The 25,628-nt window shown below is 39.5% G+C and overlaps 2 protein-coding genes across 2 annotated transcripts in view; one reads left to right on the forward strand and one right to left on the reverse strand.

The window, feature by feature from the left end:
* The window catches only part of ADAD1 (adenosine deaminase domain containing 1), a 49,393-nt gene extending 24,219 nt beyond the window's left edge, over positions 1–25,174 (forward strand). The window contains exons 13-16 of the transcript XR_011150428.1: positions 21,160–23,325; positions 23,427–23,597; positions 23,974–24,264; positions 24,510–25,174. The gene's annotated coding sequence lies outside the window, so the exon portion shown is untranslated. The remainder of the gene's footprint in view (positions 1–21,159; positions 23,326–23,426; positions 23,598–23,973; positions 24,265–24,509) is intronic.
* IL21 (interleukin 21) lies at positions 11,382–15,893 on the reverse strand. The gene is made up of 5 exons (XM_069012608.1): positions 15,759–15,893; positions 15,595–15,630; positions 12,063–12,200; positions 11,548–11,628; positions 11,382–11,447 (listed from the first exon to the last, which is right to left on the reverse strand). The coding sequence occupies exons 1-5, from the start codon at positions 15,891–15,893 to the stop codon at positions 11,433–11,435; spliced, it is 405 nt and encodes a 134-aa protein (XP_068868709.1). The 3' UTR covers positions 11,382–11,432.
* Positions 25,175–25,628: the final 454 nt, after the last annotated feature.

Here is a 25,628-nt window from a genome sequence, read left to right on the forward strand (position 1 = left end):
CTTTTTGACATGCAGTTACCATCAGATTTTGAATCTTGTTCTTCTAAAGAGATTTAATGCTGATGGTTCTTTCTGATCTTGTCAAGATAGAGTAATTAGTTATGGAGTATAAGCATTAGCCATTGTTAGCACGAACATCTGAAAATTGAAGCTTATTGATAGACTGATATGTTCTTTTGGTGATCTTTTTCCCTTTCTGGTGAGATGTTTTTCTTTTGGAATTCTGAGTTGGTAAAACACTTCATGGCTGAAAATTATATCCCCTGATGGCAGAGGCAAGTCATTATACACTTTGAAAAGGGGAGATGGTACCAGCTGATATTATTAGACATTAAAATCTCTTAGAAATACTAAGAATTTAAGAAAATGAGAACATTTACTGCTGAATTAACTGGCCAACTCTTTCCTAAAACAAAGAAGTAGAGGCAAGAAGCACACGTAATGGATAGAAAGGAGTTCCTGGGAAGATGTCGCTTTTTAGGATGCCAACATGTAAGGATAACAAGAGGATTCTCTGACTTTTTAAATCCAAGAATCCATTTCCTATTTTTTTAGGAGGCGTGAAAATGAGCCACTGAGTTTTATTGAGTTCTGCTACACCTCTTCTCTTCCATTTTTGTAGGTGTAATAGCAAAATTTTTACTGTGCTTTCTGCCAAAGTCATCAGAAGTGACTGAGAAGTGATCAGAAGTCACGTCAAAACAACTGTGGTTTGGATTTATGTGGAAAAGTGCTCAGCTGCTCTAGAAAACAGAGTAATAAGAGATGTACAGACTTTTCTGAGCCATGTTGAGACATCAATACAAAAGTTGCAAAAGGTTATGGTAGATTGTTTGTTTGTTTGTGTTTACTCCCAAACCAGAAATGTCACTCCTTATAAAACACTGGTCCAGGCTTAAAAATTCAGGAAAAGTTCCCTGCTTTTCCCCTCTTTAAACCTAGACTTGGGCTATATTGCCAGATTCATGGAAGAGCCCAATTATGTTGAGAAATTCTAGTTGATAAGGCACAGGGTAGTGGAAATGCAGAAATGGCACATAGTAGAAATTTGGATCAGATTTCAGGTGGAGTTTCTCAGCTTGAATCTTTCTGCACTTGAGTGCATTTGTCTGTGAAATAAAAGATTGTGGCTTATCTCACGCTATTCAATGGCTGTAATTTCAGGAGGCTCATTTAGGAAGTGGATATGCATATGGGTGGTGTGTAATATAGGTAGCTCTAGTACAAGGAAAGATTTTGGGGGTTTTTGTTTGGTTTTTTGCACATTTATTATCTTTTGAGCAACCTGGTCTGGTGGAAGTTGTCCCTGCCCATGGCAAGGGGGTTGAAACTAGATGATCTTTAAGGTGCCTTCCAACCCAAAACCATCAGTGAGTCTATGTTCCTTGACCTAAACACCAAGAAAACCATCTGTTTAAAAGTTTGCTTCATTCCAAATACTTATTAGTGGAAATGTTAGGTTATCTTCCTGTGCCAAAACTGATCTCCCAGTATCTCACAATCTTAATGTGCAAAGCCTGCGTGATTGAGACAGATTTCTCTTAGAGCACGAGAAACAATAGCAATTCTGACCCCATTTCCTATCTTCCTAACGAAGAAAAAGTTAGGATACAGAATATCTTTTGTGGTTTGGATTATAATTTCATTAGTAACAGATGTGATTCATAGGTAGAACATAGGGGTTTCCCCCTATGCTATGTAGTAGATCCTTGCTTGTGGTAACTCAGGGTTTTCCCTCTCCTGGTTTTTTTGCTGTCTTATATAGTCTTAATTCTTCCTGTTCTTCTGGATGACTGTATATTAATTTCTTCCTTTCTGCCCAATCCTGATGGGTTTTTGTAGGATTACCTAGTGTGGTAAAGCATGACCTTCAGCAGGGCTGTGGTTCAGAGGCTCCCATGTTGTCATTCTAGCTATGACACTGCCTCCCCCAGTGCCTGGGGAAGTTGCTGACTCTGCTTTAATCTTCATGAGTAAATGAGAGTGAAATTTCACTGCTGCATTTTTCAGGAACTTGGTGCCTCCTTCTGAATAATCCAGTGTTAATCCTGATCTCACAGAAACCAAGAAGTGATTTGCATTGATGAATTTCTTCATTTTGATGTACGGCTTTGAAGCACTTATACATTCTGTCTCTTGATTTTGGCTCATTTTTTTCCCCCCAATGGAATTGGTCATAAAATAATTCACTTTGGCTGAATAATAGTAGTAAGGATGACACATAGTTCTGAAAAAATACATTCATCTCCAGAGTATATCTCCCTTCATTCCCAAAGTAATTTTATTACTATATTAAAATTAACTCCTCTATTGTCATGTAGCTAAATGATTTTTCCCTAATGCTGGTTTCTATATCCATATAAAATTTTACAAGTGGTTCTTTGTCTGATATCTATGAAAATCTATACATTTCATTTCTACATTCAGAGAAACTAGGGGAATATTTTATGAGATATTTTGTGTTTTATCATGTATCTCATAGAACAGTATTATTACTGCCTCCAGAACTCTTAGCTATGTGTGGCTAAACAAAAATGTCAAAAGATTCCACTTAAATGCCTAAGGTAAAAACAGAGTGTGAAACCAAGATCTGTGGGAGAGAAATTTCTGATGTTAAACAGGAAGCACAAATATTCAGCAAGAAATGTTAGCAGAGGCATCATTAATAACTCTACAGATGTACACGTGTTTGTTTTCTTACTCATTTTACCCCAAGGATTATTATTTTATTTATGGGAAACTTAAAATTATTTAAGCCACTTAATTTAATAATTAAACTGGAAGTTACATCAGTGAAAAGCAATAATAATAATCATCATCTTCATGTGTGTTTGCTAAACAGCTGATAGGAATATCAACCAGTCCTGTATCCAGGTAGCTTAACCAATGTTAAAAAAAAGTTGTGTTTACTCTTCGACAACTTCAACACTAATATTATATGAAGCTTGTGCTTTATATGGAGTTTCTTATTCTTGATGTTCTGTAGTAATACCCAACTCTTAAATATCAGTGTTAATTGGACAATTAGTAGTGGTTTTCCGGTTTTCCATGTGTAGAATATGGACACAAAGATCCAAATACTCATTTTAAATCTATGTGTGCCTGGACTTCCTCTGCAAATCAGTAGGAGCAGAGAGGGGAAAAAACCAAACCAACAAACAACAAGTTCAAGATCACTGTATTTGGGAAAACTCCAGACGTGCTAAGCAGTGTCCTGAAAATGAAAAGCATTTCCTTTGCTGCTATAGATAAAAGGATTGTGTGGGGCCTCTTGCACTGCAGTACTCGTGAGAATCCTGAATTCTAAGTAGAAGTGAAAGGACTTTTACTTGTGTTGAGAAACTAAGTTGATGTTTTTTTCCATTCAGAAAATGATTGAAAGGTTGTAAGGACAAAACAACAAAAGAAAAAATCAGAGTAAGAATATGAGTAGGCCTTGACTCAATGTTTTATTATATTTAAAAAGTACAGGTGCATTAGTCATATTCTCTGAAGGATTTCTTGTAAAAGAACTTTGCTGTTTGTAGGCTTTTCCTGTGATTATTTTTTTTTTTAAATAAAAGTGATTTTAAATTAGATGAATTGGTACTTTGGAAATTGATAATGATGAAAACTGAAATTATCTGCTCCTGACTTTCAGGGACACTTGACTGCTGTGAGCAGCGTGCAGAGAGCTGTGCAGAGGAAGCTGTTTCTACCAGGGCTGGGCCAGTGTGTGGTTCTCAGGAAACCCCAGGAGGTGACACGGGACCTGTAGTGAGGCCCCATCTGCTGGTGTCTCCTCCTTTGGCTGCTGCCTGTGGCCATGTGTCAGGTACAAGGTGCAGTCTGTGCTCTCTTTGGGGTCACATCCCTCTGCTTTCAGTGAAGGGGACCTATTCTCACCATTTAAATCTTGCAGGATAAGGTAGGAATTAAAACCCATGCAGTGCAAAATAAGGGAGAAGTACAGAGTAACAGGGAAGCTGGTTCCCTATTTGTTATGTTGCAAAGCAGCTAAACTACATCAAATATGTGTAAATAATAATAAAGAGGTGGGCCACTCCTGGTATGATTTTGGGTATCAAAAGTCGGAGATCTAATCACTGTCAGACTCCTGTTAAGGTCATGTAGAACCCATCAACAGTGGCCGATTTTTAGTTGGTCACCTTTAACAGCTGGCAGCTGGCAGAACAGTTTTTTATGTATAATATTTATTTATATATAGTTTTTTATATATATATATATATAAATTCAAATAGAGCAACAGAAAGAAGTGGAATTTTTATCATAGTTTATGATGACAATTATAAAATAGTATTTTGCAAATGTATGGGGCTACATATCTGTATTAAACTTAGTTTAAAATATGTTTGTCATATCTTTTAAGACATGGATCATTGTTCTTTAACTGAAAAACTGAGCATGAATTATCCAAAGCCATGTGACTGCTGATATCTGACTGTTGGTACAGAGCAGTTTCACTGCAGTGAAAGTGTTGGTGCTTTGTCTTGATGGAAAATAAGGAGATCTGTGGGGCCTGGGAAAGCACCCTGGGTGCTCTTGATTGTGAAATGGGTTATTGATGGATCAGTACTCATACAGAAACTTTCACTGAGGGAGAAGTTTTAAATGAAATTACTATCCATCTTTGTTCTCCCAGTGACTTTTCAACCTACGGTTTCTTTCATTCCACAGAGGGATTTACTGTTTGCTGTGTACCTCTGCTGCTCTTCACCTGACCTTTACTGCTCTGCTGCCCACTGAGCTGTTCTTAAAGCCTAAAAAAGGCTTATGTGTCAGACTGGGAAATTTGCCGGAGAATTGTCTCAAACACTGAGACGATCATATGAGAACCACATAGAACTAGCTAAAAAATATTTCCCCATCTCACAAAAGTGTCACCTTTTCAATTTTGATCTTTATCCCCCCACTCTGAAATGATGAAAACTTTCAGCTGTTTTAATAAAAAAACAGTCAAAGAAGTGTGAGACTGATCCCATAGCCATCAGTAGCCACCTTTGGCACCTTGGTGGAGTGTGTCCAAATGGAGAGGCCAAATCAAGCAGAGCAGAGGTTGGAGCCCAACTCCAGCGGTCACTTCCCATTCCAAAAACCTGCCTTGTGCTCTGCTCTTACTTATATGCTTTTGTTTTTAGCAGAAATTCCGTCCTGGACCTGAGAAATGGTTTCTGCTTCAAGTTTTACAGACTGTTGCAGTGGAAGTCGTAAAGTTTCAGTTACAACAAATTGTTGTCCTCCAGTGGAAAAACTTGCACTGAAAAATTCCCAACCCAGTCTGCTTCTGAGTTTGCCTTATAACACATCTTTTTAAGGGAAGCCTTCTGATGCAGAAGTTATGCTTCAGGAGGATGTGTTTTAAAATGCAGAGAGACTGGGTCAGAGAACTGACGCAGAGCAAATATAATTTGCCTCCTCACTCTCTTACCCCCCAAAATGCAACTGTTGGGGACTGGTAGGGGGAAGAAGAGGGAATGGTTTAAGCCAGCCCTGTCCAGTGCAGCAGGTGGAAAAGGAGCTTGAGGCAGTATTTTGTTCTTCAGTGCCATAAAAAATTCTTAATGCTGGTCAGGATTTTGGGAATTTGTACTGCACCTTTCCCACCACCTCCAGCTGCACTGGGTGTTACCTGGTGTTTGTTCAGCTCTTTGTAGGGTGTAAAATAGGAAATGGAAAGAATTGATAAAAGTAAAATAGGACCCCCCAAAGCTATTTTTAACCAGAATTATTTCAGGTTTGAAGATCTGTTGCAGTTAAACCTGCGCAGCTAAGACTGTGAACCCAGGGAAGGGCTGGGATTGAGTGAGTCGAAAGAGTGGAGGAGGGTGGGGAAAGGAAGAAGAATTTCTGAAGAAATTCTCAGCAAACAAAGCCTATTCATGTATGAGTGAGTAAAAATATTCCTGTAAAGGTAGGGATGGAAAAAAATAGGGAGGTAATAAAGTATAGCAGCTGTCTAACAACATACGGGACACCTGAAGGGAGAGGCAGTAAGTCCATAAGGAATGCTTGGAACTGTTCATCTGCAGGTACTGGGTTAGCAATTTATAAATGGGCCAAGTGCTCCATGCTGAAGGGAAGTGTAAATCTTCCAGGAATAGCACAGATCCTGTAAATTTTTTTGCTTGTTCTTTGTTTTCAGGTGAGGCTTCTTGTCATGGCCTCTGGGAGATAAGGTGGGGCAAGATTTACCAGTGCTTGTCCTGTCTGGTGTTAATGCAAGAGCTGTCGGTGTCAGGCACAACTAAAGTGGCTTCCCTAAAGGAGAAAGGGAGGGTAGAAGGGAGTGAATGAGGACTAGATTGTTTGGGAAGGAACAGAATATAGGAAGAAGCAGAAATTACTGTGTAGATGGCATTTGAACCGTAAAAGAGAACACAGAAATGGGAGTATTTTTAGTTAAGTCCCCTTTTTGAACAATATTTCCCTACATTTGAGGGTTTGTAGATTAATTTCTTACGAGCTGGGTGGGGCCAGGAGGAGGAGGAGGGGGTGAAGATCTCCTTTCCTTTCTCAGCTGCCTGCTGCCCTCTTGTGCAATGATCTGCTCTTTACACTTATGCATTTCCTGACCATCCCTAAAGGCTGTGATAAACTTGGATTTGCTTCTCGATTTCATAAAGTCCTGGACTTGGGGTGCCAACCTCACACACTTTTCAGTATTTGACCCCCAGCACATCCTGTCTTCATATCAGCTGGCTCTGGCCTTGACTCCTTTTTCATTCACTATCTCTACATTTTTTAAAAGGATTTAAGGGAGGATGGAGAGAGCTGCTCTCTCAGAGTGTTTGTCTGATCTGTTGTCATAAGCTTGGTGTGAAGCATACTGTATCATCTGCTACAGCTGGTTTATGAGGGCTTCTCTCACTTCTTTGGCTTAGAAGTGAAAATCTTTCTGACTTCCTTGTAGTCAGGATGTTCTCCTGTGGATGGTGAGGAATTAAACTTTATACGGGCCACTAGCATTATGTTCAACTCTTCTTCCATTTTAATGGAATTGTGCAGCTGATGATCATGCACCATCTGAGTGTCTGAAAACTCCCTGACAACAGGAAGGAAGCTGGAGGAAGTGTAAGAGAAGGAAGAAAATGAACTGGAGTTGGGAGAACAACCCAAGTATGGGAAATTAGAATGGGAGGAAGATGGAGAATCAGGGATTGGCATGGAGGGAGGACAGGAAACAGTTGAGAAGTTTAATAATAAAAAGTGAAAAGAGGTAAAAGTGAGGTGGTCCTTTACAAAGAATCTAAAAAGAGCAGGGGAATTCCTGATAGGTTGTTGGACAGTTAATGAAGGGACGGACACATGGACACAGTATCCATTTGTACAGCCTTTTGCAAAGGAAAAGGAGCTGCTGAAGAGCCTAACTGATGTGGTAAGAGATAGTTTTAAACATGCTCTTCATGATGTTACAACAGCAACACAATTAGACCTTCAGCTGTGTAAACAGGAAAAGGGAAAACTAAATGGGAAGTGGAGAACTTAGTTGTTATGTCTGTGTGGTATTTCAAAGCTCACTGTCGTGACAATGATACTCAGCTTGCTTGTTTAATGTCTGGAACCGCTTTGTATTTCCAAACTGCCATCAAAAGGTGGCAGTACAGCCGTGGAGATCAGCAGCTTGGGCCAAAGGTGTTCGAGTAGGAAATGTTCTCTTTCACCTTTGCTCCTGTTACCGCATGGATCATCCGCACAAGTGCAAACAGAGAACACTATAGGGAAGTTTTGTGGTTATCTGGGAGAGCTATTCCCTGTGCGTTTTCCACTGGGTGGAGGGATCCCTCCTGTCTTTGGCAGGGATCACGTATGCTGGGATTCATCCAGAATTAACTGTTAGTCAAGTCTGAGTCATCTGCTCACTTGGTGAGAAGCAGAAATACTCAGGAACAATTCACGCCACTCCAAACCAGGTATATGGTACAGGTGACTGGAAGACCCACTGGGAATATTTTTCACACACATAACTTCAAAAATAAGTTTTTAAAGAAAATAACAAGAGAAAATTGTGTTGGCTAAAATTGTTTAATATCATAGGCATATAAATTAGTCAGACCACACAGTCCTTAGTACAAACATTCCCTTTACAGAAATGCAATAAATAATTAAATTAGATTAGTCAATTGGTATAAAAATAAAGAATCTTCTCAGGAAAAGTAAATATTATACAAAATCATATATACCATGCTAAAACACATCTCAAAGTGCCTACAAAGGGCGCTTATGATCAAAATCATAAATATATTGTAAAGCCTCCCTGGGAGGTAATGAGCTTTTATGGCTTACACAATGTACTCTGTTAGTGAAACACACATTGTTTCTGCAGAGTGCACTTAGTACAAAGACAGTTCATCTCATGTAAGGAAATAAAGCAGGAGGGTGTACACATTTGGATTTGGTCCTTCCTAAGGTCACAAGTTCCTCCTTTGGGCATCTTCATTTTTCCTTCTGAGAATGCTGGTGCAGAAAAAGATGAGGTCTTCCTGAACACTGGTTTGTCCTGTTCTTCATTCGTCCTGTTCTTCAAATAGCACACCCTGAATAATACACTCAGTCTTTGATAAGTCTGACAAATCAAAGAGTGAGCATGAGGCCACACATCTTGTAAATCAAAGCATATTTGAAGCAGACAGAGTTGCCCACTGTGATTGTGCTGACACTGCCCAGAGGTGTGATGTTGGCCAAAATCTGCTGTGCTAATTTTGTGATTAATATTCTCCACACATAGCTGGACTGGATTGTCAAATAATTTCAGTTTTCAGCAAGATCTCAGAGCAATTAACCCTCTAAAGTTACATTTGTTACCGTTTCTCACTAGTTTTTTGAATACTACAAATGAGCGTTTTAAATTAAGTTGTTCTGCAGGTACAAGAAATAGCTTCAATTAATAAACAAGCATATTATGTTTAAAACAAGAAAAAATAAGCCTTAGCACTATGCTTGGTGTGATAAGATCCATAGTTCAAAACAGTGAAGCAAGTCACTAAACAGAAATAGGTGCATTACTTCCTGCATTACATGCTGCCTCTTGGACAAAACCCAGACATTGCTGCAGTGTAGGCAGGAGTACCTAGTTAGCTTATGACATTTGTGTAGGGAATTGTTTTTCATTCATAAAATGTCCATCACAGGTACAGTTCCTTCTCAATGCTTTATAATGGTTGCTAATAAATATGTAATACACAATGTTCTCTTTGTCAGGGCATGCTAATCCCATTTCATCTGCGCAACAAGGATTTTAACAGGCTCTTTTAGAACAGGGATTTCAATGCACTTAGTTACTGGAAAAGGCATTTACAAATAAAGAAATACATACTGTATTCTTAGTACAAAAAAATAGCTCTTTCTCCAAAACCCTGCACATGCAAATATTCCATGGAACTGCATGAGAAGTGCTGGTTTATTTGTTGGACTTCTAGGACTCACCTAAAAAGGCACTTAATTCATGATAAAGGCATTCAGTTAAACCCCTCCATAAAAATATAAATGTAGAAACATCAGCAGGCACACTGCAACTACAGGACATGCTTCAATGTTTTCCCAGTTGCTTTTATCCAAATCTGGAATTGAATTTTACCCTGAATACTACTTCTGTAACTTTAAAATCTGTTGCAGTAGCAGCTTGCATATTGCTCACCAACTGGTGATGAAGGGACTTTATGGGTAGGTGAGTCAGAGAAATGGGGATAGAAGGTACAGAAAGAACATCATGTAAACTCAGTACTTTGATTACTTACATATGAGTGGTAGTTCTTTTTTAGAATGTTAATTCTGATGCAATAATGTGGAAACATTGAGGTATGAGATAGAATGTTACACAGAGGAAAAGCAGGTTTTGAAATAGAAAGAGAAAAGGAGAAGAGAAAGACACTCTAAATCAAAATGGCCATGACCAGAAACAAGGAGAGTTCCCTTAGTTAGTTCTGCCCTGAGGATCTTCCTTCCTCTTTCTGATGTACATTTTTGAGGAGGTTTATGTTTCAGGACAGTATAAATGTGGAGGCAGCAAAGCTTTTTGTATTAGTTTTCCTTTAGGCTGACGACATTGGTAGGAATGGAAATATTTTTAATACTACCTTATTATTTTTGGAGGTAACTAACCTTGTCATTTTCCATCCTAACACTAGATGCAGTTTTCCAGTTTCCTCTCTCTACCACATTTCTACTAAGTAGAGAGAAAATTAGATTAAAAATTAATTTTTACTGGAAGGTTCATGCTCTTTTCCAAGATCAGTTTCCTCATGTGGGGCTAATATCTGTTTGGGGTAAATTAGCAGTTACTGCTCAGATGGAAGAACCCAGAGGTTCAGAATCACTGCAAGCAGAATATGGTGGTATATAATTAAGCTGCTGAAATTAGTTTTAAGTGCTGTGATAGTCACTTCCATTTAAAAAAAATTCAGTGATGTTTCTGGCCATAGTCCCACAGAAATGTTCAGGATTCAGTAGCTGTCCAGGAAGGTTTCCACATAATAAAAATCTTGACAGATTTTTAAAGAAAAAACGGCAAATAAACTGTTACAATTAATCAGGAGGAGAGACAATGAATAGTGTTAATGGTACATGAATATGAGGGCGCTGTCCTCTGAGAAAGAGCAATATGCATTAGAGCTGTTTCACTCTTGACTAATCATCAATTACTCTACTTATTGAACATTTTGTAGTGGCTGGTTGTACTAGCCAGTCATGCCTCTTCTGCATCTATCATGTTAGTCTGGGGGAGTGTAGATGAAATTCCATTTTCTGAAACAGGATTTTCCCCCCAGAGTCCTGTATCTCCACTTAGAGCATGTGAGTTACATTTCTCCCTATTGAAACCCTTGGCAAATGTGCCATTAACTTCAAGATGTTAATCACAGCCATACAGTATGATTTGTAAATGTTTTTTTCCAGTACTTAGAAGACAGTTAAATACAGGATATTTTCCCATAGTTAGCTAAGATACAATCAAAGAACTTATGAATAAATCTCTGTGTGTGGTATTATGGTAAATAAGGAAATCAGTCCAAGTAGATTCCTTTGAGGCTTCAAAGCCTCTGATAATTTTTCTGTTGATTTTCTTAGAAAAGTTGCAGAAATCTTTGCACGGCATTCAGTTAACATCAAAGCAAAAATACAAAAGTAACCATCTCATGTATTTCTAGTTCAGCAGAAGGTGACAGTTAAGTCCCTTACAAGAGCCTATTTTTGTGAAATTAGAATTTAATTTTCACTGTACGGTGGGGCTAGAATCACTTCGAAAACAGCATCCATCTTACAAATATCCATCCAAATAAGACTCCTTAATGTTTTGGGAGAAGCTTTCACTTACCACACACAGAGAACACATCATAATAGCACTGGAAAGTATTTACATTTTTCACATCTTAAATATAACATAGTGTCTGCTTTAAAGAGTAGATTTTCAGTAGCCTTCAGCTCTGGCGTGTCCTATATTAGTTCTTGAATAGCTGTAAAAACAACACACTGTTAGTAAGGATGTAAAATAAAGATATCTCTGATGGTTTGCAAAATGTTGGGAAGCACCCAGGAGGAATCAACTCTGCTTACCATTTTCATTAGGTTTGCAAAGCCCCTCAAAAACTCTTTGGGGCTTTTCTTCTCATAAGATTCACATGTAGACTCACACTGCTGGAAGATAAAAGAGAATCATGGTTCTTCTAAACAGCACATCACAATCCTAAATCAAAACTCAAGCTTTCTCACTGAAAAATCAAGAGGGTTGTAATCAATGCCTTTTCTAGCTGGAAAAGCTTAGACACAAACTCTTTCAAAAGGGAAGGAATTTAGTAATGACAGCTTTCAGTCACATTGTTTTGCAGTGATCCCTGTCCTTCTGCCAGCACATCATGTGGTTGCCAAGAACATGCATGCGATTGACTAGGATCACAGGGAATGCCTCTCCCAAAAGTGCAAAAATTGGACTTCTTTATTTCCAAAGTAATGAAAGGCAGATTGCTTTCTCTAATAGATTTGCTTTCTACAATTCCCCTATTGCAGGGGGCATCTGCTATAGGAAATAAGGAGCAATGATCACGATTATGAGCACTGTGAGGAAATCCTACCTCTCCAGGGTCTCCGTAGGTGAATTTGTTCATGAGTCTAATGGCTTTTTTGAACTTTGTATTCTCCTGGCTGCTCACTGGTTTTAACTTCTGGATGCCCTTCTTGAAGCAGGTCACAGCTGTGTACAGGCATCCCTCCTAGGGCAGGAAAAGAAGGAGCTGTTTTAAAGTTAATGTTGCGGCGCTTTTTCCTGCATGCGTTAAGTTGTGGTCCATGTGCAAAAGAAGGTATCCAGGATATTAACTGAGAATATTCAACTGCACCTTTTTATTTTATTTTTTTAAAGTTACTTTTACATATGCAAGAGATCTTGAAGCTTTACTTTGCCTGTTCTTGCATAATTACTTACGTATTTCCTAACAAAATGAATGTCCACTTGGCTATTAATCATGACAGCATTTGAAAGAAAACACTCCTGAAGAGTAGATCAGTTATATGTAGTAGGTTTTCACCTATTAAAGCACAAGCATTTTATTTTTTAAAAATTGCAAATATCTCTCAATGCTATGTCTAGGAATATAATATTTCTCTTCCTAATTTTTGTTCCCTTTCTAATATTGCCTAGTCAATAATTATAATTGACATAGAACTGCCTGTTTTCAAATACTATTGAAATGTTCTTACACAATAGCATCAGAAATTATATAGAAACTATCCCCAAAACTAACCTAATAGTCAACAGAGAAGGAAAAGCAATGTTTACTGAAGCCAATTTCTAAGTTGCTTCCTGTTTTCCAAAGAAGGAAGCATTTAGAGCTGCTGATTACACATATTAGAAAGGCTCCAAAGCTATCATCCCTGTTTTGCATACCAACTGCTACCCAAGCTGAGTCTCATCCGCCTTATGAGATGTTGCTGCAGTTTGCTGCTTGGGCAAGGACAAGGCTGCCTTCAGGGACGTTGCTTGTAGCAAATTTTACTAGCAACATTCTATGTTCGCCGGATAAAACATTTTATTTTCCTTAAAAGCCGCACATTTATGTTAGCTTCAAGCATCTTTACCGTAACCGGCCGTGCTTACTGGAAAAAAAAAACTACTCATCTTTTAAAGAGATTGATTTTCCAGCTGAAACTGAAAACGTTTTCGGTCTCATCCGTGCTGAGCTGAGAAACAAGCATTTCTCATCTGTGCTGCCTTTTCTGTTTTGCTGAGCTGTCAGTTGTAGCTGAGGCAGCCAACGGTCAGGGCACCACAAGGATTGTGGGGCTCGGCGTGTTGTCACAGGCTTAGCACTTTGGGGATGAGGCATGAAAGGGCACAGACCATTGGAAATGTCTGAGGGGAGCTAGAAACATGTAAAATATTTGTATCAGAGGCAGTTGGCAGCAGTACTCTGCATCTGACTCAAACTAACTTTACAGATGAGCCCATAGAGCCCTCACTTCTGGAATTAGTTATCAGCAGGGTTAGATATGGATCCGGGGTACATCAGAATTGTGTCACTGAGTGCCACTTCAGCTGCAGTGCCAATCACCAGCAAGAGAGCTCATTTGCCCTCCAGGCTGGAATCACCTCAGCCTTAACACTGTATTGTCAGCCTCAGCCTATTATCCCTTGAGCTGATGTCCACTTCCCTCTCTTTATTCAAAGGAAAGAATACTTCACTGTTGAGGGTACAAGGAAATTGTGTGGGATTGAATTGGGACTAAGAGACCACGCAAAGGAACCTCAAGGAAGCCAAAACAGATAGGGATAAGCCACCTGATTCTGAATGTTATAATAGGTAGTTTTCTCTTTGAATATTCAATACCAAATACAAATCTGGCATGAGCAGGTTATAATAAAAAAAATTTCAAATATTTTGATACTTGAAATGCAGTTATATGAGTGACTTTTTATTAAATTGAGTTTCACTAGGGTGATGGCACCTAATCACCCTGCGTGCCACTTTGGCACACTGTAATTCATATCTCAGTCACCCTGTAGGATGACAAGTTTGTTCATTTGGTTGCTGGTGATAATTACTATTAGCACACTAATATTTTTTACATGTTTTTCATCAAAAGCTTAACCTGTATCAACTTAATACCTTCTAAAAATGTGAATTCTCCATCTTCTCTAGTATTTAGCAGAGGCACGTAGGACCTCCCAGAATCAGCCAGTAAAGCCCTAAGCTGCAAGTGAACTGCTGTCTTCCTTCCTGAGGTGAGCATGACTTTTTTTAAGAAAAAAACCCCAACAACCTCATTAAGCAATTAGTCACTAGTTGTATTTGCTTAGTTTCAGAGGCAGCAGCAAACACTGGAGTAAAATGACAGCTAATAATCTCCTCCTTTTCACTTTGACACCACAAGTTAGAAAGAGTGTTAGTGAAAAAAGTCCAGCAATGAGTCTGTGCACTGCAGTTGTTTCTAGCAATGTGAAGAAATGTGTCTGCTTTGGCCATGGTTCTGTATATTTTTTGGCACGTAAAACATGCACCCAGCTGTAAAGCCGAGGAGGAGGCTAACCAAAACCTGTGTGAAATGAGGTGAGTTTTTTTCCTTTCTTCTTGTAGTTGCTTTGCAAGGGAGTTTACAGTCCTGAGTAGATACATTTTGAAGAATGCCTGCAGCTTTACAGAGTAGTAATGCATAGTGATCATTTTTATATGTCAATCAAAATTGTTTCTGCTACGAAATAGTTGCTAGGGCTCAAAAATTTAAGACAGCTGATAATACAAGTATAATATTAGATAGCCACAGGTTGCTCTAGACCTTAGTTGCATGTTGGGGGATTATCAAAGTAGGACGTAGTTGCCCTCTAAGCTTGTAAGACATGATGTTACTGTGACTGGCATTTAATTTCACAGTACATCCTGCATCCTGGCACTTTTGAGAATGCAGAGGCTTGGTGACTGCTACTGTATATCAGAAGTTCTTAACCTTGGAAGATGCCAAATATCAGCACTAAACGATGTATAAAGAATGTATCTGTATTAAAAAGTGATTCACAGGCAGCTGCTCTTGTATTTTAACTAGTTATGATCTGAAGACAATATTTGCAGATGCAGTTTTGTCTTCCCGTTGACAGCACAACCCCTGCACAGATAGTCTCAGAGAGAGCAGTGTGACTGCAAATGAGAGGAAGCACTCTGTGACATGGCCTTGCAGTGCCACTCTTGGCATTTAGCTGCACTGGGAGGCAAGGGGGTCAGCTCAGCCATGCTGGAGCTCATGGCAGCTGAAGGCACTTCCACTCCAAATACCTGCATCCCCAAAAGCACTGCTGTTTATCTGGCTCTTGTATGAATCCTCACTTTTAGCAGTATTCCTTGAGTAAATGGAATATGTGCAGCTCTGGATCTATTGGTGGGTTATGGTACACATACAGTAGCAAAATAGTAATTGAGATGCCAAAATAGAAACACTTTTGCCATTAAACATCCAGAAAAAGGAACTTTTATGAAGTATTTTCTTATTCAGTCTAGCTTGCATTAAGAGTACTAGGTCAGAGACGTGAAGAAGAAGATATCTGCCATTTGTCAATGGAATAAACCAGTACAAAATCAAATTGATATAAATAGGAAAAAAATGTTAAAGCAGTCTCACCACAGGGTTTTCTGGTGTATGCAGGAATTCGGCATCCTAAAATAAAACAAATCTAAGTTAGAAAAGTTTTAACATTTGAAAGTGATGTCCATCACAAGATATGTACTAAGCAATACATAATGCTTGAAAGAAATTTCAATATTATGACAAATACCATCACTTACCTTATCTTTCACCATGGTTTCTAATTGCTCAATTGTCTTGAGAATCTGTTTGTATTTTACTGTTCTGGGTGAAGCTGCAGTCAGCACCATACTGGAGCAGAAGAAAAGCATGCAGAAAATAATCATCCTCTTCATCCTGATAGGTTCTGTTTTAAAATGTGCTGGGAGCAAAGTTGTGCTGTTCAAGTGTAACACTCCAGTTTGAGCTGTGCTCAGGTATGCTCTGCACCTACCTATATATTGCTCCCTGCTGGAGATGGAGAACCCACCCATTTCAGTTTGGAAAGCTTTGTAGAATGGATTAATGAGTAACCCTTTTTTCTTTTCCACTGGCTAGATGCCTGTACGCGACCTTGTGCGTGGGGGGACAGGGATTGATGGAGTGAAAGAAAATGTGCCCGATCTGCACATTGGACAGGAAAAGAAGAGAAAAGGGTGAATTCCCATTTTCACTTTGAGTCAAGAAATGAACGTACTAAAAAGTTGGTACTTAGAAACCACAGGCCTAGGTAAACAAAGATTCTGCATTTTTTTTTTCCTGTGTCATACAGCAATGAATCTCTTCAGTCCATCTGCAGCTCTTCTGTACTGTTCTGGAGAAATATGACAGGACTTCTTTCAAAATGTAAATGTATTTATCTTACTTTAGGGCTCCAAGGAATGTTAGCTAGTTCCTCCTGACATCTATGAACCTTGGCTTTTTCATTCCCAGCTTGGATTCTGTTAGAGCTGTAAGTAAAAGCTCATCTTAGCATTTAAATCAGCTGAGATCTGCTTTATACTTACTTGGAACCAGTAGCAGATTTATTAACAGCATTGTGGAGGGCATGTCCACTGGGGGTGAAGGTTGCAGGGAGAGACATTGTTCTGGGAGAGATGAATCCCTGAATGACGCCCATTACCAAGATGGGAGCAATACTGGAAGAGCAGGGACTAAATCCTGGTGAGTCAGTCCCAAGGGACACTATTACTTGTGACAGCTAAACACATTCAATTACATCCTTCAGCAGCTAGGTTCGAGGTTAGTTTTGGAGTTTAATCTCTTCAAAGAAGATGTGATACTGAGACCTGAGAATTCTCTTGGGAATCTAGAAGTGCACTTGTTCTGGGTGAAATCCATACAAAAGTCTCTGCAGGGATAGGGACTTACTGGACTGCCAGCTCTAGGAATCAGTTGATTTTAAAATCACTGATTGTAATATTTTATCACAAAGAGGAAAAAACCAACTTTAAATGCCTCTTACATATTATCATTAATTAATTATTATCAATACCATTAAAAGGTTCCTGTTTGGAATTAGCAGAAGGCAGTTAAAGTCACTTTTGCACCTTCACTGTGGGGAATAAAAAGATGGTCATGTGTCTTTCAAATTAAATCTTTGTCTCTGAAAATCTGAAGATTCCAGATGGTTTTGGAGATGCTTTACAAAAATCTACACAGAGTTTGGACAGCAGCTCGGTGTGTGGTAATCTGTGTAATATGCTGACATTGTATCAAATGCACCTGCATCTGTCTGGTGGGTGAATCTGAGCTGTCAGTCTGGGTCACTCGTTCATTGTTCATTTAAAAGTGAGTGCTTAAACTGGTGAGAGCTGTATGTGACATACTCTGGCACGTTTGTTCTCTGTGCACAAACAATTATTTACTCTATGCTGTTTATGTACTTAAGTAATTTTTCTTCTTTCAGAAAATGAATAGCTTAAAGGAATGGATTTTACAGGTGTATGTAGGTACACATATGGCACACAGGGTCTCATGCATGCACACACACAACCTCTCCTGGTGAAAGGGGTAGCTAGTCACACCCAATAGAACAGAAATCCTGAAAAATGAGAACTGAAACAAGTAAGAAAAAATACTTTCTTCTATCACATAATCTGAAATTTTATTTCCTGAAGAAAATGTAGTGTGATGATTTTTCAATCTTTTTTTTTTCCTATAGATGTGTTGTGAAATAATGTTAGATAAGCAGCACAGCTGCACTGTGAAGTACAGAGGATCTCAGTAGGTTTTATTTGAAATGTCTGTTAATTTATAGCTAAGGTTCATTAAAGGAAATCAACAGCATCTTTGGTTTGAGCAACCACATGGTCACCAGTGCTTCTTTTATCCCCCCTCCTTCCATTCCCATTCCTGTGATGCTTTGCAAAACTTTTTTCGTCTGTTATCCAACAGCTCCCTGAGGCTGCTGAGAACATGGAGAGATTATTTCCTATAGTGGTGTTCTTTACATGAAGAGGGTACTTGTCTCTGCTCCTCTTTACTATAACTTTTCTGTAGGTTGTTGCGTGGTAACGTGGATGAATATTCATTTATCCTCAATCCACTTTTTGACTTGCTGGTGGAAGTGTTCATAGTAAAGGAACAGGCTGGTGATAATGCTTGCTTTTACTTCTTATTGTCAGTATTTCAACTGTGGATTCTTTTGGGAAACCTCTGTGAGCCCAGCTCCAGTAGGTGGTTGTGCTTGCACTGTCAGCCCGTTATGCATCTTTATTTGGTTGATAGGTTGGGAACTTTTCATTTGGATGTGTAATATGACAAAAAATATGACAAAAAAAATCTGTGTTTTCAGAAGCACAGGACTTGAAGGGACAGAGGCAGATCTCCACCAAAATCATGGGAGGTGAGACGGCTCTGTCTGAGCTACTCCAAATTAAATCAGTTAGATCAGAGATCAGTTTTAAAGCTGGTGGAGTAAATGGGAAGTTAAACAATGGGCATTTGACAATGTGGTAACTTGTGTTTGCATATCAGGTCTCTAAAACTGCTGTATAGTCTTCTGGTTTGTGTTAGAGGCTGTAAGGCCACAATAATTGCTTCAAGGAAGGCATTATAACAGAGAAAGTGAAATGCAAGGACAAAGGAGGACTTCCTCTATTGTCTAGGCAGTGGAGAAAACTCCTTGATATCCCTCTTATCAGATAAGAGCGAGCAGCAAGTTTTTTATATACGTCACCTCTCTCTTGTGGCTTAGGAACATGCTGAGTCAAACAATGACACCCTCATTCACGTTGTCACCGGCTCAGCCCCACAGGGATGGCTGAGAAGTGGAAATGTGAGAAACCTCCCAGCCCAGCCCCGCCAGGCCGAATCCTCCTCTTTCCTCTTTGCGACGGTGCCACCCAGGAGATGCATGACTTCGACCCCGAAAGCCCGGTTCCCCCACCCACATTTTCCTTTACAGGAGAGCTGAATGGAGGCTTTTCCCATGGCTTAGTCATTGCTATGGCTCAGCCAAAAAACTCTGTAATGTACAGGGCTGCTTTCAAAGAATTTTTATAACTTAGGTCTGTGAAATTTTGTGTACTATCTGTGACTTGGGGGGATTGTAGGAAACAAGGGGAGAGAGTTATGCTGGAAGATGGGAGACTTAGGAGGAAGATTCCTGTAAAACACATTTAGAAAAACTAGTCTTTGAAATATTTCTGACAACTTTGTAAGTTAGTTCTACCCCCTTCCATCTTATTTTCCTATTATAAACTTTGGTATAATTCTTTGGTCTTTTAACTTTGCTTTGAAAAGGGAAAACCTAACCTGGGAAAAAATCTATTCTTAACTTGTATTTGCACTAACAAGCAGAGTAAATATAACTCTGAATGGGGAGACATAGGTACTAAAATAATACTAGGCAACGATATAAAACCATTTACATTCTCCATAATGTTCCTCCAGAGTTAACTTGTAGCTGATTTCTTTCCCATCCTGCTCCAGGTAAACCCAGTAATCCTTTTTAGGCACATAGTTCAATGTATTTGTGTTCTTCCCAACCACTGATAACAAACTGTACTGAGAAAACTTCCTGTTAACACCCAGAGCCTGAGACAAGCTTAGACCCACCCTGCACAGAGCCAGATATTCAGAACTGTCCTCTTGTGGGCACATCCTTTTAAGTCTCTTTTAGTGCTGGGAGCAGCCTCCCGCCTCCTGGGTCACACCTTTCTCTGAATGTAGGATGGAAGAAGCCTCCCTGGGTCACCAAGTGTAGTCTTCTGTTACTGCAGGCATCCACATCATGCAGTTCCTTTCATATCTCAGCTAAAAACTCCTGCATAAGGCCTGAACAGTTTGATCTCTGTAACTAAGAGCTTAGAGCTGTGCCTGGGCTGTGTTCCAGCTTTTATAGAGAGCTTCATTCTTGTTAGCATTGCAGTAGTGCTCATAATCTTTCACCACTACCAGAGGACAGCCACGTTCAGAGGACAAGGCAGCAGCTGACAGGATGTTCAGCTACCACAGTTCTCTTAAAAATTTGAGGGCAGAAAGGAGTTGCTCAGCTGAAAGCCACAGGAGGGGAGAGGTTGGGGCAATGAGTGAGACAAGTCATTGCTCCTGCTCTGTGTGGCAGCCAGGACTTCTGCTGCTCAGGGGTTTGATGCATGGCAGGTCTGCAGGTCTCCTTGTGAAGGATGGCCCACAACCTTTCTACCACAGAAGTGTTGTCTGTTTCCCAACATTTCCAACACATTTCCCAATGATTCCACTAAGACACAGGCCTACAGTGTGAAAGGCAGCAATGTGGTAGTGTTGAAACCCAACAGTGTGTGTGTCATGTTCATCCTAAATGTTGAGAAAGAAAAATCAGAAGAGATACATGTAGGTGTTGGACTGTGAATGGAGGATGCAGAATGGGCACAATGCAAAATGCTTGCTTTTTTAATTTACTAATATTAATGAACAGAAGGAACAGAAGTCAGAAGAGAGTCACTTCTGTGCTACAACATCAATAGTACAAAACAGATAACCTGCAAAGCATTATAGGCTCAAGATGGATGTGCACAGTCTACTGTGGATGTGCAGCCCATGGGAATGCACTACATAGGTAACATTCCACTGGCAGCTGGGGCTCCTTTTATCCTGTCATGCTTTGCATGGTGATCAGCATGACACTGCAGCTTGAGTTTGATAACAGAATTAAAGGTTTGATGTTACAGATTCTTTTAGAAGTTGCTCCCAGGGTTTTGTGAGGCTACTGTGCTGGTGTGGGATCTCCACAGCAGTGCAGTTGTTCCCCTCTTACACAGTCTAAAGCTGAATACAGGGCACAGCCACTGAGGGGCTGTGGCCCCTTTTCCCTCCTTCAGCAGATCTGTCCTGATTTTGCCTTATTAATACATTCTATATAACTGTATCTTCAAAATAAAATGCAAATCTCTCCTTTTTATTATGGTTATTGCTGGTAGAAGTAGATGACTGAATGCTACTTATTTCTAACTAGTTCTGCTTTCTGGTTCTCAGGTACTACCACAATACTGCAGATCATATTCTCCTTCATCTATGTATATGTGTTTACTGTTTATACACAGTTTCTATTAGAATTATTTTTAATTATAGTGTTGATTCCAAATCCTATAAACTCAGTCACATTGTTCTCCTGCCCTTTCTTTTGTGTCTTCCCAGGGACAGTGTCCTGTCTTATGGTGCTGGGGCGCCTCTGGCACAGCAAGAAGTAGTGGGGACAGAGGAGCAGCGTGACATTGCACTGGAGGATGCAGCCTCCCTTTGGAGTGACTCCATGTCCCTGCTTGCACACCGACTCCTCAGCTTGCCCTGAGCACCCCCCCGTGTGTGCCGTAGACCACTGGATCAGCCTCCAGATGTGCTGTACTTCAGCTCCTGCAGCAGAGAAGAGGCTTTGGTGTCACACTGTGTAGCCTAAGAGAAGGCTGAGGCAGAAGCCACCTCTGCAGTTCTCAGGGTGTAGTAATGCAGGTTTTTTCTTCAGCTGCAGAGCCATTTAAAGAACCTTCTCCTCAGGTCACTGCTACTCTGTGTCACAGTTTGTCGCCATCTGAGGAACCTCTGTTACAGGGCTTTGGGTCATTAAAGTGAAATCCCTCTTGCAAAGGCCTTGAGAGCTTGTTTGTTTAGCTTTGTTTTGATTGCAATCATTTCACTATCAACCCTACTTTGTCCTTAGCACATCTGACAGATTTGCAAATAGAAATGAGTTGCCAGAAGTCCAAAACTCCCCTTCTACTGCCTTTACTACTGAACACAACTGTGATCGCCTATGCAACAAGTGCCTCCTTAGCACGCGAGGCTGAGGGGGCCAGTGGCTCTCACTCAGCATCATTGTTCCAGGAACAGCAATCTGGTGCCAGTGCAGACAGCATTCAGGCAGAATCATTTTATGGAAGAGTATTTAGGGGAATCTTAACTCTGCACCCTGGTCTACATGTAAGACTCCTGCAGCTATGATGGTATTGTGCAAGCAGGATTTGTTGTACTTTTCAGGCAGTTTTATCAATAAAAGCCTTGCTGCAGAAGTAGCTATACCCATCTGGAATTCTCCTAAATAGGAATACTATTCTGTTTCTCATACATTAATTGCTCTGTGAATGTAATGCTCTTTGTTATGACTTTTAACTTCATAAATAGATCTGCTATTTAGTTGTTTACAGAAGGTTAAAGACTGCTGAGGTGGCTAGCTCATGCTATCCTTAACAGATAAACCTTCAAGCTAGTAACTTTGTAAAAACAGCTTTTTGTAATGACCTTTTTTTCCAGATGTCTCTGTCTTCATCTCTAACTAGACATATCTAATGTAGGAATGTGTGTGCCAGTGCATGCAGGTTTATCTGTTATGTGCACACACATACAGATTTGAGAAGCTATATAGCACAGTTGTTTGCATGATGAGTTTCATTTCTCTTCACAGGTCAGCACCTTAAGCGAACTTTGGAAAAACTACTGTGTGAGCAGTCAGCACACCAAGGCAGCAGCACCCGTTGGGTAGAGGTTGTCTTGGATAAAAAGCTGAATGCTGTGGTTTCAGTGACTTGTCGTTGAAACCTTGTGGTTTCTGTGTAGGAGGCTGTATAGGCTGGACACGTTCGACATCCTTGTTTCTGAGCTGTGAAATCTGTACATCTAATTTATGAAAATTATCTCTGGTTCAATTTTATTCTTTTTTTTTTATGAAGTCAACATATTTTCCTTGCATTCAGTGGAAACGGTAATGGAAATGTTTTAAGATGTACTGTGAGCATGTTTTGACCTCAAAAAGCGAGACAAATCAAGATACTCTTGCTTATGATTAAGGTCTAGGAAGGAAATTTTAAATTAAATACAGAGAGCCAGATGTGAGAGGAAAGCATTCTCCACAAGTGTGGAGACAAATAGAGTAAGTAAATGTGGGAAATGACAGAGGACTTATAAAATAAAAATCTTCCACCTGAGAATTTGATATAAAAAACCCCAAACAGCTAAGTAAGATAATTTAGAATAAACTATAGTACTGGTACCATTTAAGGTAACCAGCAGTATCTGTAGTCTTTCAGGTGGCCTAAATAAATAAATTTACATGTAAGGTAAATCCAAAACTAAAGAATGTGAAGGTAGGACAGAGAGGGAGCTGCAGCAGAAGTAGTATCAATCACAGCAAAACATAATTGAACCGTTGATCAGTTATTTGCTTTTTTTCTTTTGTAGTTGAGTTCCATGCAGAGTTCAGTGAATTGATTCACAGGATCACAGAATCATCACTTAACTGGAGCCAGGAAAGTCATGGACTCATCTGTATGAGCCTTCATTCCTTCCCTAACTCTCCTCCCTTCTGCTCTGGTGAGTGCCTCCCATCCTGTAACTTCCCAGAAAGCTGAGCTGTAGCAATACAGGACACCTGAGCCTCTAATAGTGGCAAATCCCATTCCCTTCACTCTCAGGACCAGTGACTGCCCAAACTTTTGAGTTTTCAACAACAGCAGTTTTGCCTCTGCCACACAAGTTCCCAGAAGCATGTACACCATTCCCTCTGAGTGAACCTGTGGGAATGTATTAAAAAGGAGCAACGACCTCTCACTAGAAAACAAAGGAGAAGAAAAATAACATTCAAGGTAATATAACAAAGTTTCTTGCTGAAATATAAATGAAATTACTATTTGTGTGAAAAGAATTACTTAATGTGTTTGTGGGAGTACCAAAATCTGTCTGAAAACATGATTCAACGACTTCTGTGTGAATAAAAATTGAAAGTGTGATCACCCACTTAGCTATTTCAGAGGGGTGACTGCAAGATTCATCTTAATAATTTTCAGTAATTTCCATATCGAAACATCAATAGAAGACCATCGATTTTAATTCCCTATTACTATCTCATTGGTCCTATCAGGAGAGTTCCTTTTCAAGGAAAAAAAATAACCAAAAGTATTACTCTAACATTGTACCTTTGGAAAATTAAGGTGTCTTGTCCTGCTTGTGTTTTCTTTTCAGAAACCTGAGGTAGTAAACATGATGACTGCATCTGTAGATGAATATACAAGAAAAGAGTACAATTGGTCTCAAAAATACTCTTCTGGACAAGGACATTTTTCTTGCCTGTTACTTATGAGCTTCTTTCAGATTTTACAATTGATACCCATCCCTTGAGCAGGACAGTGCTGTTTCTCTGAACTAACTTGAGGGAAACCAAAAGGCAAACAAGGAGGCACTGAAGATCCTAGCCCAGAATAATGGAGGCTTTTGAAAATCACATTTTTCCCATTATCACTGCAAGATATGCAGGTAGGCAGATAACCAGGGATTAACTTTCTTTTGAAGCACCCAGACTTTACCTAGAAGCAATATAGGATTCATAATTCCTTTCCATATAGCTCAGTTTCCACTCCTGGATCCTCCTCTTCTGATTATCATAAGGATTACATAATTACTTTGTTATTCAACCCATGGAAAAACTCTGTCAATGCTTCTTTTACTTGGTACCTAAACCTCCCAGGATAGTTCCATCCCTTAAATCTTGCCTTCTGCAGGTTTGGACCCTGATGTTGAGGGAACAGCTGAGAAGTCAGAAGAGATGCTGATGGCACTCCAAAGGATGCAAAATAATTGTACTTGATACTGCTGCATAAAGGGCAAAAACGTGAAGGGAAATGGAAACATTAAACCTGAGAACAGGAAAACTCATGAGAATCTCAGAAACGGCCTGAAGAAAAAAGGAGACAAAGATGTAATTTCCAAAACAATACCGGAGATCAAAGGAGGCTGCTGTGCTTTCAAATACCGTTTGTGGCGGATCTGCAGGGAAAGGTTAAAGAACATTGTTTTCAAAGGTGCTGGGAAAATGCAGAGTGTGGCAGAGAAGCATTAGACCCTGTAGATTTTTCTTGTCTCTTTTCCTTGCCATTGCCCTCTGCACGACTGATTTGGCCTCACTGAGAGAAATGTCACCGTTCACTTCACTTTAAACTGCCTTTAAATTGAGCAGAGATAAACAGTTCTACCCTCTGATATAATCATGTGCCATGGAAACTCTCCTTACTGGTTGTCTGAGCTGCCTTGTTTTCTTCTTTATTGCTAGACCTAGTTCAGTGCACAAACTTTCCCTCTCAGCTCTGTTCATCATATCCTGATTGATTTTATTAAGTTTGGCCAATTTCTGTCAAAGCTAATAAATAACTAGAAATATTAAAATGTTCTGTGCTGACACGTTGATATGATAATTTCAATTTTCCATTAATGATATTTAATTATGACATTTTATTTGTGATAGTTTTAAAAGCTGGGGAAAAAACCTTTCTTCATTGTTTGATGTAGAATGTCCAACCTGAAGTGAGCTTTCTTTTCTTAGCCATCTCAGTAATTGCAGTGTGTTTTGCGCCACTTCATATGGTTTCTGGCAAATTAAAAAAAATCAGATGCTCTCCCTTTTTTAGGTGATCAGTCTAACATTTATAGTCATTCTCTGTGCTTCCTTAGATCTTTATGATTCAGTATACATGCTCTGAAAAGTTTTTGTTTTTTCACAGGTGAGAAAGAGTGCCAGGATTATATACAGTCAGTAACCAGTATTCCAGAAAATGGAGGACTGAGGAAGTAACTGTAAAAGGACACAAGTAAAACCAGACTTTCGGCATAAAAAGGCTGAAGTT

The sequence above is a fragment of the Aphelocoma coerulescens genome, chromosome 4, assembly GCF_041296385.1.
Source record: "Aphelocoma coerulescens isolate FSJ_1873_10779 chromosome 4, UR_Acoe_1.0, whole genome shotgun sequence".
Classification (NCBI taxonomy): domain Eukaryota; kingdom Metazoa; phylum Chordata; class Aves; order Passeriformes; family Corvidae; genus Aphelocoma; species Aphelocoma coerulescens.